At 41.5% G+C, this 17,929-nt stretch overlaps 5 protein-coding genes across 7 annotated transcripts; all 5 read right to left on the reverse strand.

The window, feature by feature from the left end:
* Positions 1–735: 735 nt before the first annotated feature.
* On the reverse strand, positions 736–1,186 carry BDBG_18046 (uncharacterized protein; the record flags this gene model as incomplete). The annotated part of the gene is made up of 2 exons (XM_031725635.1): positions 736–849; positions 1,029–1,186. Coding segments are annotated over 2 exons (271 nt in total), but the record flags the coding sequence as incomplete, so codon positions are not given.
* A 201-nt stretch (positions 1,187–1,387) lies between these two features.
* BDBG_18047 (uncharacterized protein) lies at positions 1,388–1,836 on the reverse strand (the record flags this gene model as incomplete). The annotated part of the gene is made up of 2 exons (XM_031725636.1): positions 1,715–1,836; positions 1,388–1,507 (listed from the first exon to the last, which is right to left on the reverse strand). Coding segments are annotated over exons 1-2 (177 nt in total), but the record flags the coding sequence as incomplete, so codon positions are not given.
* Positions 1,837–5,074: 3,238 nt separating this feature from the next.
* Positions 5,075–10,810, reverse strand: BDBG_09476. Of its 2 annotated transcripts, XM_031724025.1 has the most exons (13): positions 10,567–10,810; positions 10,043–10,489; positions 9,829–9,858; positions 9,655–9,727; positions 9,509–9,580; positions 8,729–9,441; positions 7,882–8,653; positions 7,341–7,811; positions 7,040–7,269; positions 6,593–6,971; positions 6,348–6,510; positions 5,432–6,256; positions 5,075–5,371 (listed from the first exon to the last, which is right to left on the reverse strand). In XM_031724025.1, the coding sequence occupies exons 2-12, from the start codon at positions 10,106–10,108 to the stop codon at positions 6,016–6,018; spliced, it is 3,210 nt and encodes a 1,069-aa protein (XP_031581453.1). In that variant the 5' UTR covers positions 10,109–10,489; positions 10,567–10,810; the 3' UTR covers positions 5,075–5,371; positions 5,432–6,015. The 2 variants fall into 2 exon arrangements, with proteins under 2 accessions (XP_031581453.1, XP_002620137.1); XM_002620091.2 differs by having other exon boundaries at positions 5,075–6,256.
* Positions 10,811–10,973: 163 nt separating this feature from the next.
* BDBG_09477 lies at positions 10,974–15,208 on the reverse strand (the record flags this gene model as incomplete). 2 transcript variants are annotated; one of them, XM_031724026.1, is made up of 3 exons in its annotated part: positions 10,974–12,742; positions 12,938–13,132; positions 13,297–15,208. In XM_031724026.1, the coding sequence occupies 3 exons, from the start codon at positions 14,240–14,242 to the stop codon at positions 11,934–11,936; spliced, it is 1,950 nt and encodes a 649-aa protein (XP_031581454.1). In that variant the 3' UTR covers positions 10,974–11,933. The 2 variants fall into 2 exon arrangements, with proteins under 2 accessions (XP_031581454.1, XP_002620138.1); XM_002620092.2 differs by having other exon boundaries at positions 11,149–13,132; positions 13,297–14,242.
* A 1,509-nt stretch (positions 15,209–16,717) lies between these two features.
* BDBG_18048 (uncharacterized protein) lies at positions 16,718–17,822 on the reverse strand. The gene has a single exon (XM_031725637.1). It carries the CDS (start codon positions 17,208–17,210, stop codon positions 16,878–16,880), a length of 333 nt encoding a protein of 110 aa, XP_031581455.1. The 5' UTR covers positions 17,211–17,822; the 3' UTR covers positions 16,718–16,877.
* Positions 17,823–17,929: the final 107 nt, after the last annotated feature.

Raw genomic sequence — 17,929 nt, forward strand, 5'->3', positions numbered from 1 at the left:
TTATTTATAATATTCTCTCTATCAGTTATCAGATCTCTATCTGTTTTAAATGATTGATCTCTTTAACACAGGCCTTGTAATAATATTTTCATTTTATGAAAGCTTTGATGTGTGTGAGGTTCTTCAGAATCAGAAGTGCAGCAATCTCAGAATTAGAAGATAGATCTTTAAAACTGTTCTTTATTGAAGATTTCCTCACTGTAGATTCTCTCACTGTAGATTCTCTCACTATAGTGATATTTCTTATAGATGTTAAAGAGTCATCAGATTCAACTATGAGTTCTGAAGAGTTCAGTGTATTCTGCACTAAAAAGATAGGTATTCTCGCAGAGATATCATAGTCAATTCATCAATTATTAGTGAGTATGAGAAATAATGAACACTTAGGTTGAATTTCCTCATCAATGAACAGATTATCAATTAATAAATCAGAAGTTATTGCAGTGAGTAGATCTGATATTACTGAAGAAATTACTACTGCCGCTTTATAGACTGCATTAAGTAGAACCTTCGGGTTGTATGAAGTAGTTAGTATCAATGAATCAGTAAGATGAAGATTCTTCTGAAAGATAATATCTTTTAATATATATAAATATCTGTTGAAGAAATTTATCAATCTATAATTAAAAAAACTATCATATCTCATAAAAATCAACTCTTTGAAATAGAAAGTCATCTTATTGATAAGCTTGAAAACTATCTTTAAAAATGCTTTGCAACCTCATCAGTAAATACTGCATGCAGAAGATAGAGCTTTAAGCCAGATCTTATATAGTGTAATCAGCCTTGTATTTTTAGAGCTCTTATATAATATAGTTGAGATTGATATAAGATTAAGCAGCTCTGTAACTGTATTATTATTATTATTATTCTTTCATTATACTCATATGCAAGCGGAGCTTATGATGAGTCCTTGCATGATGTTAAATACAGGTCAAGTGTTGATTATACAGGAGGAAATACAGGTGTTGAGATCATGCCAAGATAACAAGAACATAGAAAAATACAAAGAAGTGACAATTAGATACATGCAATAATAACTTTCCAGCTCAGAAACATAGAGTGATTCATTGAAGTGATTTGTACACCTCTGTATTTATTAGAAACCTGAGGTACTTGAGTTCCGGATTTAATGTATCCCCTGCAGGTTTCGAACCCACATGTCTTGGTTTCCCACGCCAAGGCGCTACCGAGTGGCCGTATTAATCATTCGGCCACCGGGGCAGCTCTGTAACTGTAATAACTGCCTTATTTCACATCTGTTCAGAAGTGAAAGAGTCTATTAATAGTGATCAGAACTTCTCAATAATCAAACTAATTAATTATTCAGATACTTCATCTTATTATAAAGTATAAGAGAGAGTCAGCTCTTATTTTATTTCTTCACTGAGTATATATACTGTGACTGTATTTGAATTCAATTCTTCACAGTCTGAGTGAATAATTATAATATCACATCTCAGCAGATTCTTGATAAATTGATTAAAGATCTGTAGATATATTATATCTCAACATCTTATTCTTATATTTTAATAGAAATATTATCTGTAATCATCATTACAAGCTTCTTGTATTATTATTATTATTATTATTATTCTTTCATTATACTTATATACAAGCGGAGCTTATGATGAGTTCTTGTGTGATGTTAAATACAGGTTAAGTATTAATTATACAGGAGGAAATACAGGTGTTGAGATCATATCAAGATAACAAGAATATAGAAAATACAAAGAAGTAACAATTAAATACATGTGATAATAACTTTTCATCTCAGAAACATAGAGTGATTCATTGAAGTGATTTGTACATCTCTGTATTTATTAGAAACCTGAGGTGCTTGAGTTTCAGATTTAATGTATTTCCTGCGGGTTTCGAATCCACATGCCTTGATTTCTCATATCAAGGTGCTATCAGATGGCCGCATTAATCATTCAGCTATCAGGGCGCAAGCTTCTTATCAGTGTAAGATGATATATTTTCAGTCTTAAGAGTCTTATCATCACTGAATATATTCACTTAAATCTTTAAGACCTTGTAAGTGATATAATATAATGTGAAATTCTTATAGAAAGCATGTTTCTGTTTAATCTTAATACATGTAATACAGAATAATAGTTTTTTCAGACTGATAATAGTAATATTAAATTACAAATCTCTGATCATTTTTAATATACTATTTTCACTGATATGATTAAGTTGATAATATCACTCATCTATCAGAAGCTGTTTTGAAAGAACTTCAGATAATCAAGATAAAGATAAGATAATGAAGAAATCAGTATCTGAATTCTTAGAGTTAATTAACTGTTCAATCTTCTCACAGCTGAAAGATCTCAAGAACTCTGTATTCAGATTGCAATCTGTTGAGATTGTCTTTAATTTTAAAACAGTTATATAGATCACTGCTTCATACATCAGATTGTTTATTATATTATAAAATGTTAATCAGCTGTGAAATAGAATGTAAATATTATTATAAGATAGATTGATATAGAAGATATCACTATTAATAGATAATAGAAACTTAAAATAGTTCTCAGTATTAACTTATATATTATAATGAATATAGCTCTGATACTTTATAAGCTCAGTGAAGATCAGATTTGCAGATAGTCTCAGTATATAGTATATATAATTGAATTCTATCAATCTTTCACTCACTGAGATAAATGTAGTGCTGATACTCTGAATCTTCAGAATAACCTTGTTAATCACTTAAACTGTTGAATTATTAATTGCTATAAGTAGACTGACCGTGTGACCGTGTCTGAGACCAGAATCAGATTTTTTGATAGTCTTATTATCAATTTGACTGATCTCATTACACAGTTTTAACATTAGATAGTAGTCTCATACTGTCTCAGTGAGACTTACTGTCTACTCTTATTACATTTTTCAAATGAGAGTATGATTTTCACTTCTCAATTTAAATTATTTTTATTACTTTAAATGACTTTAAATCTCATTTGAGCATTATCAAAAAGTGTTACTTTTTAAAAAATTAAAAATAGTCTAAAAAAAACCTTAAAATGTCTAAAAATAGTAACTTTATACTAAGAATAAGACTAAATGAGATTAAATAAGATCACTTTCTCATTTTTTTCAAGTCATGATTTCATTTTAAGATCTCATATATAGTCACTTTGCATGTTTTTTTAATGACTAGTCTCAGCAGAATTCATGCCAAGAAATGTATGAGATCAGATCAAATGAGATCAAATGTGAAATTCATGATCTCAGCGGTCAGTCTAGCTATAAGCTCTGAAAATTGTGATCTATTACTTACTATGTGATATTCAGCATCACTATCTTATATAGTGAGAGAATTCTTGTGAGATTTCATGAAACAGACTGATACATTTATAATCTCTGTAAGATTTATTATCTGAAAGATCTCTGAATTAACTGTAATAAATAGTTAAGTTCTACTCTTACTATTATTCTTCTTTTCTTTGAATTTCTTTATTCTTACAGTATTATAGATTCTTCAATTATCTGAAGCACTGTCAGAATTAATTAATTAACAGTTATCAAAGTAAGATCTCTCACATTCAGAATATGTAGATGAATTGCCTGATCTCTGATAATTTCAGAAGCTCTCTTATGAACTATTATAATCACATTCAGTACAGTCTTCACAGGCCGAATTTAATGTATTGTTGTTAAAATTGATAGATGTAGTAATTATTGTAACTGTTATAGCTGAGTTAGCTATAGAATCTGTATTCTGTAGATTTTTTTTATCTTTTAAAGAGTTAAGTCATAAGTGAATCTTCTTCAGAAGAAGATTAATATTCAATATTACAGCTGTGAATTTGAAATTCTGTATCTTCTCTATCTTCTTTTAAACATAATCTCTTCAATTATTGAGTAGAACTAAGTAGAAGATATTAAATATTTATATATCTGAGAGAGAAGTATTTATCATCTTCAATTTTATAATAGTGAACTGAAACTTATCAAAGAATGTGTGTAGATTGATAATCTATATATCACTAAGTAATATGAATTTCAGAACTGTCTCATAATATAACTGTATTTTTAAGATAGAGTATTTCTATTTAATCACATTCTATAGAGTATAAGTGATTTGATTTTCATTATATTTGAAGAAATATGATCTGATATCTGTACTTAATGAGTTTGAGATGAATGTGTAGAGTTATCAGTTTCTGATATCTCAGAATAATGCTTATTTATCATCTCTTTATAGAGAGTTCTGAGTCTGTTATTTCTCTATTATATATTAACACTGTGCATCAATCAGTTTTAATTTCATGAAGATGCTTTATATAATGTAATTGAATATATCAGTTAGACTGTTTAATCTCACAGTATTCTTGACATCTTTCTTAAATTAAGAGATTATCTTATCAATATAACTATTTAATTTATAATGATTGAATTTCAATCTTTCACTGAGATTAGAATTTCATGTGACTGTATAGACTATTAAGATAATGACAGAATAATTATTAACATTCTGTAGTCAATCTATAGAGAATCTCTGTTAATAAAGTTTTTTTAGTTATAATTTAAGTTCTAGAACTCTTCACTTCTTCTTCTTTATCTTAAATGTTATCTTGAGATGTTTTATCTATTGATCTGATATTGTCTCATCTGAACAGTAGACTTTATAAGAATTAGTATTAAGCTATTAAGTAGATTAAGAGGCTGATCTGACTATGTCAGAAGCTGTATTCAAATCAGCTTTAAATTAAGAGAGTATTTCAGAGCATTTATCAATAAAGCTTTTAAATACTTTAGAAGAATATTCACTGATAGATTATAAGTATAAAGAATTATCATTATCTATAACTAACTCAGTGAAAAGAATGTAAGATTATAAATATATATATAAGTGAGATTGTATTAAATTCATCATCTTGATATTCATTTATTAAACTCTTGTCAATATTATTCTCTTTTTCTTACTTTTTTACAATGTGATGTGTTTTCTGTAAGTCTTTTTTTTAAAGTGAGCAGTAGTATTATTGATTAACAAGATCTTAAACACATTAATACTGATAGAATAAGATGATTTTAACACCTGATAAATGTATTGAATGAAGCAGTAGTTAAAATAATGATTATATCAATAAGAAATCCTGAATTGGCAGTGATTTTTGCACAAAACAGGTCTCATAACCTGTGAAAGGTGTAAAGCTTTTGTGATTGAAAGGTTGCTAGCTTGTGGAAAGTTATATGGTGGAAGGATTAGTAAGCCATATCACGTGACCTGACCCATATCACATCAAGTTGGAAACACCTGAATAATCGCCTGCGAGCACTTATTCTTACATACTTACAGAAGAACCTTCTTTTCTAACCTTAAAAGTTGAAATAAGAAAGATATATTGACAATTATCTGAGTACAAGGTATCAGCACCAGCGCGTCGAGGTAACAGAGGAAGATTGATATACGCACGCCTCTCTTTCTTCTCCATACGACAAAAAACGTCCTAGGGGATCAAACTTTCCCAACTCGTTCGTCCTTCAACATCCTCCTTCTCACTCAAACCAAACACCACTCACTCAACCCAACCCGTGAAATATGTATTGAGCTGAGCGCCTCCCGCTGACCTCTAACTCTTTCCCTTTTCATTCCATAGTTTTAAAAAAGAAGAAAGATAGATATGGAGAGTAGAAATGGAAAAAGGAAAAAAAAAAGGTAAAAAAAAAAAGAAAGAAAAGAAAGAAATACCAATCAATCACTAAGATGATCGCGAGAACCTAAAGTTTCCGACTTTTCTGATTTCTCTGATGTTATCTGATATTATATTAGGGAAGAAGAAAGAAAAAGAAAAAGAAAAAGAAAAAAGAAAAAAGAAAAAAAAGAGGTTAACAATGGTATAGAGACCAGCCATCTAACCCATCCTCATTATCACGATCTGTCTCCACTGGCTGGTGGTGCGAGGAGAAAACAGATGACGACGGCGGCGACGGCGGCGGCAGCGCTCTAGACTCCACCTGAACACCCCTAGCAACTTCAGCCCGAAGCTCCTCTTCGAGTCACAGCTCTTCTTCCTGATCCATCTCAGCCGGTTTCAACAGCCCACCAACTTTCATCTGCCGGTCCCTCTCTGCCATTTTAGCGTCTCGCAGCGCCTGCTCGCGCTCTTCGGCATATAACTCGGCATTGTCGCCGGCAAATTCTTTTAGCGAGATTAAGAAGTCGCGGAGGTGGGTTTTGAATTTGTTGAAATCATCGTTAAAATCGAAGAGGCCATCGACGAATTTATCGATTTGGGCTCTGTGGGTCACATATGTGATTAGGAACAAACAGCCCATAGGAAAAGGGGGGGGTGGGGAGGGTGAAGGCATATGTCTGGAACTTGACTCACTGATTCAGATTCAGGAAAGTAAGATTCTTCTTCAAATACACCGTGAGGAGTTCCCTATTAGAACTCCGGTCCGCCTCGTCTGCTGGTAGTATGCGCCCAGGGATCTTGTCAATTTTGACAAGGTAAAGCATGCGGGAGAGAAGCATGGCTTGGTTTTTGAACCCTACAGGATAAAAAAGAAACAGGTTAGCGCTCTATTTATTCCCTATCGTCGGCACCGAGGACACGAAAGTTTTAAGACATACCAGCTTTATGACTACTATCCGTCAGAACGGCAAAGACATTTTGAAGAATAGGCATGTAAAATTGTTTGAAGAAATGGCTCGATATTTGCGGGTCCGTTTCGGTCATATTATTCACCAACTCGAGGAATATTGTCAAGGCGGTATTTTCCACTTCTCTGTCATCGTGCTTGCTCGCCTTCTCGATCGATTCGATCACGTACTTGAATTGATTTTCACTTAGTCGTATGAGGGAGGGGAAACAGTATAGATTGATGGCCTGTAGGAGCTTGAAGTGCTCCACGTAGTGTTCGGGGTATTTGTGGGAGTCAGCGTCCAACATGGCTTGCGTACATGCAAATACGCATTCCATGATAAGCGGGACTTTGTCGTCCATCAGGTTCTGCCGCGTTGTCAGCTCAGCTACAAAACGGGATGGGGCCGTTCGAAAAGACGAGATCAGAGACTTACATGTAGTTTGTGAATGAGAGTTGTCATAACGCTAAGGACCTCAGCTTCCCGTGCATCTGGAACATTGTTGCTGTAATCCACAAGGACGGCATCTAACAACAGGGGTACCATATTGGTATTGACCATTTCCAAATTGTCCGCCTTTTCCACATAGGTGCCTATAAGCTTCAGGATTTCCTTCTTGATCGTCCGTAGACCCCGTACCTTGGGCATTTTCGTGGCGTTTTCTCCTAATGCCGAAAAGGATCGAAGTCAGTCAAATACATTTTTTTAACAGTCGGAAAAGAGGAAGAGAACTAACCTCCTCTAGCAACAGCATCAGATATAAGCGGACTGGTCGCCCTATACATATTGAGCATATCATGATAGATGCGGCTTATCTGTGAATCAAAGAAACTCCCAATTGACGAACACGCAGCAACATTCGTCTTCATAATGTTACCAATAATCTTGATGGTTTCCGGGTCTTCCAGAATGGATGGATTCTGCATGGCTTGGCTAATTATCGCATCCCAGGCCGAATTCGGTAATGCCATGAGGTTCTCAATCAGCCGATCTTGTAGGCTCTTCTGTCCCTGGGCCGAAATCATATAGCCGCAGGCCTCATAGAAGGTATGGATTTGTTGCGGGGAGAGGTCGCAGGTGATTTTCCGCATAGTTCGGACGATTTCTTCAATGAACGGTTCGCTCTCGCCGGGCTGGAGAGCGACGAAATGCCGCTTGCACTTGTTGGCAATTTTGATGAACGTATCGCACGCCATATCCTGGACACCTTTGGGATTTTCACATGAGCTTTGCGTTCTTTAACTTTTTGGAGCAAAATCAGGGATTGAAGTACTAACCTTCATGCGTCTCGTGCATAAACTCGAACAACTTGTTCACCACCGTCTTCAAAAATTTCCAATGTGCCTTCAAAAACCGCGGGTACTGTCCAACAATGTACATGATATTGCTTGCTACGACAGCCTTATTGTCCTTGCCCCGTTTCATTTCTGTCAAGCCAAGCAGGTCTTTAATAACGGTGACAAGAAACCGTTTTTCTGTCTCCTCGTTCATCGCACCGGATATGGAGCCAATCGCCCAGCAAAGTGTATTGCAGTTCGCCCATGACCATTCGGACCCGTCAACTTGCTTGGCCAGTTTATCCGCCATAATGTTTTCAGTGTCCACCACATCGAGATGGGTCAGGTATACCAAACATTCTCTAGTGGTCTTGTATAGTTGAATGGTATCGCTCTCTTTAACGAACTCGCGCACGATTTCACCCTCGTCGTTTTCCACGATTAGAACTTCCTCGGGCCTCACCATCTTCTCTATCATTACTACTCTCAGTTCCGATAAGACCTCCTGGTATTTGTGTTTTCGGAGCGGGTAGTTGGCCAGGGTACTAGGGTTCGGAGCTCCTCCATTCGAAAGGCCGCTCACGCCCATATTGACTAAGGGGTTGATGTCAGTGATTGGGAGCTGCTGCATTTCTTCATACAACTCTTGCACCAGTTTTGTCCAGTACTCGAGGCAGATCTTGAAAATTTCCCTGTCTTCTATCTTGCTAATACAGATAAGGTAAAAATGCGCACGGATGAGAATGTTGGTATCGGGAAGTTTTTCAAGGAGCTAAAAAATATCAGAAGCAGTCAGTGTTAAGGCTCACCCGAAGAAAATTGGGGGTTAGGCGGGAGATAAACCTACATTTAGGTGAACGCTGAAGAAGTTGCAAAGGAAAAGGGTTAAATTCAAAATAAACTCTTGTTCACGGGATCCGCTCGTAGCGTAGGTCTGCTTGAGATCCATGGGGGACGGGATCATTTCCGATACCTTCATCATCGTGTTCATAAACATTTGCACGAGGGTCTCGTCAAACAGGTACTGCTGCCCAATCTGTACACTCCCGATCTCTGTTAGACACTTGAGCGTCAAGTTCATGAAATCGGGCACCATCAAAAACCTATCGAGCAGCTTGCTGATGATTTTTTGATCGAATGCATATCCGAGCGGAATCCAGTTCAGGAATCGAAGCAATGTTTCTAACGTGGCTTTTATGAGGCTACTTTGGTGCGCATCGGCCAGAATTTGGGAGAAGAGGTTGAAGATCAGAGGGAATTCATTGCACATTGCTGTCTTCAGGCGCTTCGCCTTCTCGGAGATCATCTGATCCTGGGAAAAATCGAACACTTCCTCAGATAGCAGTCGGAAGATGGCCATGTTATTCTCACAGACAGACAAATTGGCAGGGGACGCCTCGGTAATTTCTTTAATGAAGTTCGGCCAGTTATCTGGCCAATCTTGCTTCAATATTGATACCAGCACGAGATTGAGCTTGTTGAGGAACGCTCTCTCATTCTTTAGTTTCTCCTCCGTATTCGAGTGTTCGATGATGCATTCGCAGATGAAATTTCGGATGCCTGGTCATGAATGTTAAGTACAAAAGATTTTTTTAAAAAAAAATAGAAGAGAGGCGGGAATAGCTACCTTGGCGTTGCACAACCGGAAGGATATTCCATCTTGTCGAAATAAGATCATCCAATACCTGTAAACCAAGATCTGTAACAGAAGATCAGCCCACAAATGTCCCACACATGCATTGTAATATAAGGGTTGAATAGGGTCAGCTTTACATTTCGTGTAGACGTATCCGGATTGCTGAAGGATGTCCGCGACTACGAGCCATGCATCCGGATTCTGCTTGAACTATAGTTCCACAAGAGTTCTATCAGATAAAACCGTCTCATGAGACAACTAGCTAGACCGGAGGTGAGGTCAGGAAGAAGTCGTGGGCAGGGGATAATTACCTCGGTCAAGGCATATTCGGCTTGTTTTTGCTGTATACAAAAGAAAACGATTAGCCAAATGTCGCGATCTTTTAAAACATGGCTGCTGTTCTCAGATTTCCTCCTCTGCTTTCTCCTCCCTCCTCTTGTTTAGGCGGTTGTCCATTATATATTGCATATAACTGGACATGAGCTAAAAATTTCAAGCAAAAACGAAAGCAAAAGCAACACTTACAACATCACCCTTCCCTTCATAGAAGGCCCGAACCGTATTATCTAGCTCTGCGATTGAAAACGACATACCGCGCCAAAAACACAAAAAGGCAGCAGAAGCAGGGGACGTGCCCTGTCAACAGAAGTCTTCTAACTATTCGCGTCCTAGGGTTTCGTCTTTTGATATATTCGTAGCTGGGTCTTTGTTGGTGGTCAAGGACGGACTCGCACGGAAGGGTTGCAAAGTCTTTGCTTCTTTTCTTTTCGTCAAAACGAAACAGAGAAAGAAAGAAGAAGAAAATACAATTTTAGGTTCTTTAAATAGCTAAGAAGCTGTTGTGTGTGGTAACTGTAGCTATATTCGTTGGAGGGAGGAGCCGCGAGGCGGTGGGCCAATCTTGCGCGGCCAAAGGATTTATTTGTTTCCCGGAGAAGGGCCAAAAATCTTAGCCCGCTTCTCGGAATTATCCTGTTGAAAAAAAAAAACGGTGAAGGTTGTTAGTGTTGGTTTCGGCTATCACCCGCAAACCGTTGTCAAAGCCATACCTCCCGAAGCCAAGGACAAGTTTATGTACCGAATGAGGAGTGAGTAGGTGGAGCGGGAAACACGGTCAGATACACAGGCTGGGTTCGATACAACGGGGGTTCCTAGGCATTAAGGTGGATTGGGAGGGGATAGAGGAGAGGTAATAGAGGGAAATGAGAGAGAGAAGAGAGAACCGAGCGATGCGCGATGAGAATGAGAGAGATGAGAGACAAAAGAGAGATGAGAAATAAAGAGATCCCCGTGAGAAATGAACTGGCGGAGTTGTTTTGGGAAATGCAAACAAGGCTACACTGGGGAGAGGGGCGTGCATAGCTTAGTCAGCAGCTATAACTACCCCTCTTCTTCTGGGAGAATTCTTAGACCGGCTTGGGATGTATAATTGTCTCTATGGACAAGGGAAATTCAACTGGGTTTGTAATTGGTTATTTTGATTTTGTCTCCGCAGAGTAAAGGAGGTATCCCATGCTATAGAGCAGATCGAGAAGATATTGATATATATATATATATTTATTAATATATGCCGCCACCCATCCACCATTAATCAATCCCTTTCAAATACCATCTTTACCCTGAATGAGATGAGAAAGCAAGGGAATCAGAAAGCCATTAACCATTACATATTACATTCCGTGACATCGTCAGGTTATTGAATTCATCTAAAAAGGAATTTCACAATTTCCTTCAAATTAAAAGACCACTTGAAAGTGCAGGCCGTTAACGCACGCATCTTCAACCACGCCCTCCAGCACCTCGCGCACTCAAGCCATATACAGTTCATATCTGAGCGCATCCAGACTGTTGAAGCATGGAACATGAAAAAGCAGTCAATCATTTCATCAATCAATCAATCAATCAGAAAGACAGATTTGGCCGCCTATCAACGACACAAATTCCTTTTGGGAGCTGGTAAAAGAATAAAATAGACATCGACGTGAAAAAGAGATGGGAGAGCGGTAGAGTACTTAGAACACTCAACAAAGACATGTATAACGTTTCGTATACGTAGGAAAAGGGACTAATAAATAGAGAACAGTAAAAGGAAATAGAAAGCAATCGACTAAAATGCGTCTTTTCAATAGAAAATAAAAAACAGCAAGACAAAAACTAAAAATAAAGAGAATATATATATAACCCCTTACAGATCGATTTATTAAAGCCAGCCAGCCAGCCAGCTAGCCAGAATTCGATTGGGGCGTGCAGAGGTTGGAACGCAAAAATTTTGGAGGCAACCATGTGGGCCCCCAGCTAGCAGTTTACCCTGGATTTTCCTTCTCTTTCTCTTTCTTGCGTGTGTAGAGTAGAGTTCAAACCTGAGCAACCCACTAAAATCATATATCATATCATAGATCATATATTTAGACGAATATCAAGGGAAATTAGGCTTCAGCCCTTGAAAACCATACGGCAGAATCTGCTGCTTGACAACTTCTCCAGGGGCAATGTATGCGCCCCTTCCAAGGCTCACACCGGGTAAAATAGTAGCTCCAGCGCCAATCCAACAGTCTTCAGCAATAACAACAGGGCGGCCCTGGTACTTGCTGCGAGAACCTTTGCGATCCTGCATGCTTCCCATCGCCATGGATCCCAATATCGTGACATTAGGGCCTATCCACGTATGCGCGCCGATGTTGATAGGGCAGTCGTCTGCGAGCAGACAGTTTTCGGATATCAGTACGTCTTCCCCGATATTGATGTTGTATCCGAAATGACAATTAAAGGGCGTTTCAACGATGGCGCAGGGCCCCAAGGATCCTACGGGGGTGTTGGAGCCTGGTTCGGCTTGCGGGTCTAATGGGGGGATTAGGACTTCTTTCAGCAGTCGCCGTCGCTCGTCCGGGCTGATCCCTAGGTTCGGATTGCTGGCGTTATTGTATCGCCATAACGCGGCTTTGCAACGTTCTCGCTCTCGGTTGAGCTGCGGGTCAAAGTAATTCTGGTACGGTTCTCCAGCAAGCATTTTTTCCTTCTCGGTCTTAGGGGTCTCGAATGCGACGTGAGGTTCCATGTTAAGAGCTAGCCGAGCCTGAGCCGGGTAGCTGCTTGTGTCAACGTGGGGTTGCTGGTGTTTGGGACGCTGCTCGATATTGCCTTGAAAAACGGGCATTCCAGGCTTCTGATGTGAAGCGCCATGGGATATTTCCCGCAAGGCGGCATGATAATCGGACTTTGGTTGCTCTGCACGAGAAATATTATTAATACCAGGACCATCTCGAAACTCTCTTTGGGAAGGATGTTCCGGCGTGAAAGACGAGGGACCAGATGGCCAGGTATCATTCGACCACGAACCTCTAGATCCCGCGCCAGCCGCACTTGTGATGTATTGCGACGGAACACGCTCGTTTTCGTCTACAGGGATAGGTCTAGACTTGCCATTGTTTGTATGTATTGTAGTTGGGGCCCTGTCGTGTCTCTGGGGGCTCATGTCAGGGATGTATTGAGGAGGTACCTCGGAATAGCCGTCTTTGGCTTGGAGTGGAACTGGTGGTTTGGAGGTAGAAGGCTTCTGCCAAGTGCTTCGGGACGAGTAACCTTCGCATAAGAAGCCACCGCGCAAACAGTTATTGCCTTTTAATTTAAAAATCCAACCGTTAGACCCGGTGTTGATTTGGAAAGAATGAAAGGTAATAATATACTACGTCTTGGAGGAGAAAGGAGACTGCGTAAGGGCCAGGTGCCGATGGGGCACATGGGTCAATGTCGAAAAAATGGAATATGGCTCAAAAACTTACAAGAAGGATGCTGTTCATCGCACTTCTTCTTCCTTCTTCTGCAGGTCATACAACCCGTCTTTGTGCGGTTGCTGAAAACCCTTTTCCTCTTGGGACCAACTTGTACAGGGCCAATTGGTCGTTCTTGCGGCGGCGTATGGGAATAGGTGAATTTGCGGGTTGAGTCGGCAGATTCACCCTCGGGCACCGTGGGCCAGTTCTTTGCGGCATGGTCAGGGCCTTGGACATCGCGCTGAAGAGCTTCTGCGAGCTGAGCATCTGAAGAGTCAATAGGCTGGTGACCAAGTTGCGCATGATTCGTCAGCTGCGTATCGTAACTATCCCAGGCAGAGGTGTTGCCTGTCGATTGGACGCTGACACTTCGCTCCGGAACGGTTGCAAAGCTCTGCCTGGCTCTTTTGGCCACTGAATCTGCTTCAGATGCTGTTTGCGCGTGGGTCGTGCCATTTGGGGGAGCGCCTTGAATTTGAGGGTCGAGTTTGTGATCAGGTTGGGAAACAGGACTCCTGGAGACGCTATGACCCTGGTACGAGGACGGAGAAGTCTGGCGTTCATCTGATTCTGAACGTTTTCGTTTGTTTCGATTTGTGTTTGGAGAATTGCCGTCGGAGACAACGTATGTGGCTTCGGGATCCTGGACTGTGGGGTTCGCAGACTCCAAGGATTGTTCAGGTTGGCGAGCTGGCGTCCCCGAATTCCTCGAAGCGCGATCGCGCTCCGCAGTGGCACTCGCTGACGGCTCTTCGTTCTGGGCGACTGTGGGATTGTTCTCCGACGGACCGGTATTATTGCTATTATTGCCGTTATTGTTGTTACTGTTAGAAGGTAGCGCACCCTGGTCCCTCCCATTTACAGCGGTGAACCGTGATGGACTATGTTCTGGATTGGAGTCTTTATTGGAATCATGGTTTCCGTTAACCGCTGGGACCGATGCGACAGCGGACATCTTTTTTCGTGTTTGCGGCAGATCTGCCCGACTGAAGAAGGACTTGCTTATATCAGAAAAAAGAAATGAAGACAGCTGGTTGTCGCGGAAATGCTAATATCGAGAGATGCTCGAGACGGGGTTGGTGGGATAGAGGCAATCGCCGGAGGGATAAATATTGCTTGCACTATAGCTAAGGTTTCCAAACAGTTGTTGGGAGGGCGTCAGAGGAAATCGAGGTGGCGTGTGTGCTTGTGTGTGGTTGGTTATATAGAAGGGGCAGCCGTGGGTTTTTTGGGTTGTTGGAAGCTCGCGATGTATGTACCTAAGGCCAACTACACCGAAAACGGACCGACAGAACAAGTAAACAACAACCACAATTGAGAAGTGGATTTAACGCAAAGAAAAAGAAGATGATGATGATGAGTAAAGGAAGGGAGAAGAGTCACTAAGTAGATGACTGAGGGAGAAGAATAAAAACAAGTGACGGTTGGTTGGTTAAGTAAGACGGGGCGGGGCGCGCAGGTTGGGACAAGGGACCCCTCCAACCTCGACCAAAGGGACAAAACAAGTAGCAAAGATCAGACAGAAAGGCACAGCAAGATTGACGCGATGCGATGCGATGCGGGAATGGGGTCGGGGGATTGGATGGTGAGCAGGATTGGCGGCACAGCGAGACGAGAGAGGCGCCAGACGAGGCGATGACGAGCAATTTCGAGTTATCAGGGCCAGAGTGAAACCAAACACGACGAAACCCAGAGCGCAGGTCAGACCAGACAACAACAGACAAACAACGAGAAGAGTTGAATCGGGGAACGGATATAAGGCATAAAGCAAAGGGAGGGGGGATGTCGAGGAAGAGCGGGAAGAAAGAGGAAGAAGAGGGAGAAATCGAGGAAGAGCGCAAGATAGTTAGTTAGCCGCAGGGAGAGAGCATGGAGTGGGAAAAAGAGGGAAAAAAAAAAAAAAAAAAAAAAAAAAAAGACACAGACAGCCGGTTTTAGGGTCTGCCTTATTCTATTACTATTATTATCATTATTATATCATTATTATATTAGTTATTATTATTATATTAGTGACAGCAGCATGGACTAACGGACTAGCTAACTACTATCTCCATCAACACTGTGTTCAACCTGTCTTCCCTGCCGGCTTTTCGCTTGTTCTGCTATTCTGCTAACACTGACAACATTCTACTGAACACTTTCCTCTGTTATTATTATTATTGACTTGGGCGTGACATGGCAGTACCCAGGTAAGCACCGGCCACACAGCCCCCCCCCCCCCCAACACTGCCGGGCGGTGGTTGGCCAGAAAGCTGTCTCCTGCGTGTCTGTGACTTGAGTTGTTGTCTGCGTCGATGTCTCTGCTGCTGGGCGGCTGGGCAGGTGTGGGCGGGCGTCTGTATCGTTTTGTTTCGGCTGTCGCTTGCGCCAGGGATTGGCCGCCCGCCGCTGCCACTCCCGTATTTGGGCTCTGCGGGGCCGCCAGAACAGAACGTTACGAGGATGTTCTGATTTCTGAAATTCTGACTGTACAAGTAACGTACTGTACTTTCATGCCTGGTCACGACTCACTTGAGAAAGTCAGACAATTGGCGTCCGCTACTACTCCGTAACCCTGGTGAAGTTCCGCGCTAGACCTGGGCGTTTCATGCCAGGATGCTTCGTGAAATCTCGATTGATAGCGCTGTGTACGGTATGAGTTTATATTGGTATGTTGCAGGCCCCTGTATCGTATCGTCACGTATTCCGAGGCAGCTAAGACCTAAAACCCAGCGGCAACGGTATGTACGGTATGTATGTGCTCTACGGATCGAGGACTTCTTGACATCAATTATTTACTTCTACTTGAAGTTCCTGGCAGTGACGACAATCAAAATAAATAATAATATCAATTCTACTACTAATAATATCAATAGCATTGGACATCTGTCCGGCATATCAGGTACTAGTCTCTCAGTGGCCCTATGTGGGCTCAACGGCACAAGAGTCACAAACAAGATATAAGCGCGAGCAGATATACCTCCACCCACTCACTAACCAGGGAACGGAGGGGAAATGGAAAGAGCCCAAAAGAAAAGAACCTTCGAAGATGAACGACTTAAACCAATTATGGCGCCGCGTCCCGTTCTTCCCGCCCCTCTGTCCAAGGTGCTACCAATGGCCCCGAATAACGTGACGAGATGAGGGGACAAAGCGGATGATGGTGAAACTAAAATGGTGTTTCGTCCAACTCTGTAAACGCCCATGATCACCTGGGCGCTGCTGGGCCAGGACCGACTATTTGCCGCATACAAGTTTTTCTCTTTGGCTGGGGGGGGGGGTGGAGAGTGGTGCTATTGTTCCACGCACTTGGGCCCTTCTGCTGATTTGGGGGGCGCTCTCTCCTCTCCCACATTGTTTCAGAGAAACAGCCAAATCAGCGCCTACCTACCAAACCCCCCTTAATAGCACAAAGGGCAAAGGGGAGGAGATGGACGGCTTTCCGTGTTTTTTTTTTTTTTTTTTTTTTTTTTTTAACCACCACCACCACCAGCCGTGGGAGCTGGACACGCCAATCATGCCCAATCAAGCCTGAATCGCTGATACGGTCGTACCCCGTAATTTTTTGTTCACAGTTTCCCCCCTCGTATTCGTTCGTGCGATGGTTTCTGTCATGGTTCCTCGCGCCAGTCGCCGCTGAGGCTCAGACAAGAGCTGGAACAGCCAGCACAGGGCTGGGGTGGAAAGCGAACAGATCCATTCTTGATCGCCCCGGATCTGTCCGGATGGCGCAATTCAGTTTCTATTGAATATATGTCGCGGAAATGCGACCATAAACACCTTCTCTCTTTTCTACTTCTCCCTCCAATCCGTCCTCGTCTCCTCGTGATGGCCTTCATCTCTCCAGAGCAGGCTGATCCGTACCAATATCTACGTTGCCAGCCATTTACCGTTAATGTCTTGCGATAATACGGAGTACATATCCATCCACTCGGTCGGGACATCAGGCTTGGCGTTTGAAGCACAAAACACCCAGAAGCGATAATAAGACGAATAATAATGCGTCATTGGCAAAAGTATCCCAGTGGCGACCTCGACCTCGGGAGTGCAGCAGTGATCCCCATCTGGCGCGGTTAGGCCTCTTCCGCCGTACTTACCTCCATATCGACCTATCCAATCACCGCTTAGCATTGAGCCTCTTGGAAGCAAGGGAAGGTTAGACGAAAAAGCAAGACTAAACTGGTGGCTGCCTGTGACTTCCTAGGTACGGAGTACATATTTCTCTTGTCGCCAACCGCGGACTGAAAATCACCGGTCATGCCATTGATGCCGGCCATTATTATTCTGAGCAGCAGGCAGGATTGGGAAGACACTCTGTACTCCCGTAATGTTTCCGTTTTCAGCGATAATGTTCAGTTACGCAACTTCATTGGCCCAACACTGCTCTCGTTTGCCTTATTGATGGATGGATTGATAACACAGACAGACGCCAACAAACGAAAAGAGAAGAGGCCCGAGCTAAACAAAGCACTCAAACCAGCCCGGATGCCCGTTCCCGCCCCAAAAAAATTGGAAGCAGTTTCTTTACGATTGCATCATGTGAAGCAGTTTAGTGGTCAGGTTTGTCCTTCAACTAACGAACCCAACTAATGACTTACATACCAACCCTGTTGATGCCAGAGCCCTGAGTGGTCAAAAAATTGGACCTTAACCAGGTTAGTCC

Source organism: Blastomyces gilchristii (genome assembly GCF_000003855.2).
Source record: "Blastomyces gilchristii SLH14081 genomic scaffold supercont1.49, whole genome shotgun sequence".
NCBI lineage: Eukaryota > Fungi > Ascomycota > Eurotiomycetes > Onygenales > Ajellomycetaceae > Blastomyces > Blastomyces gilchristii.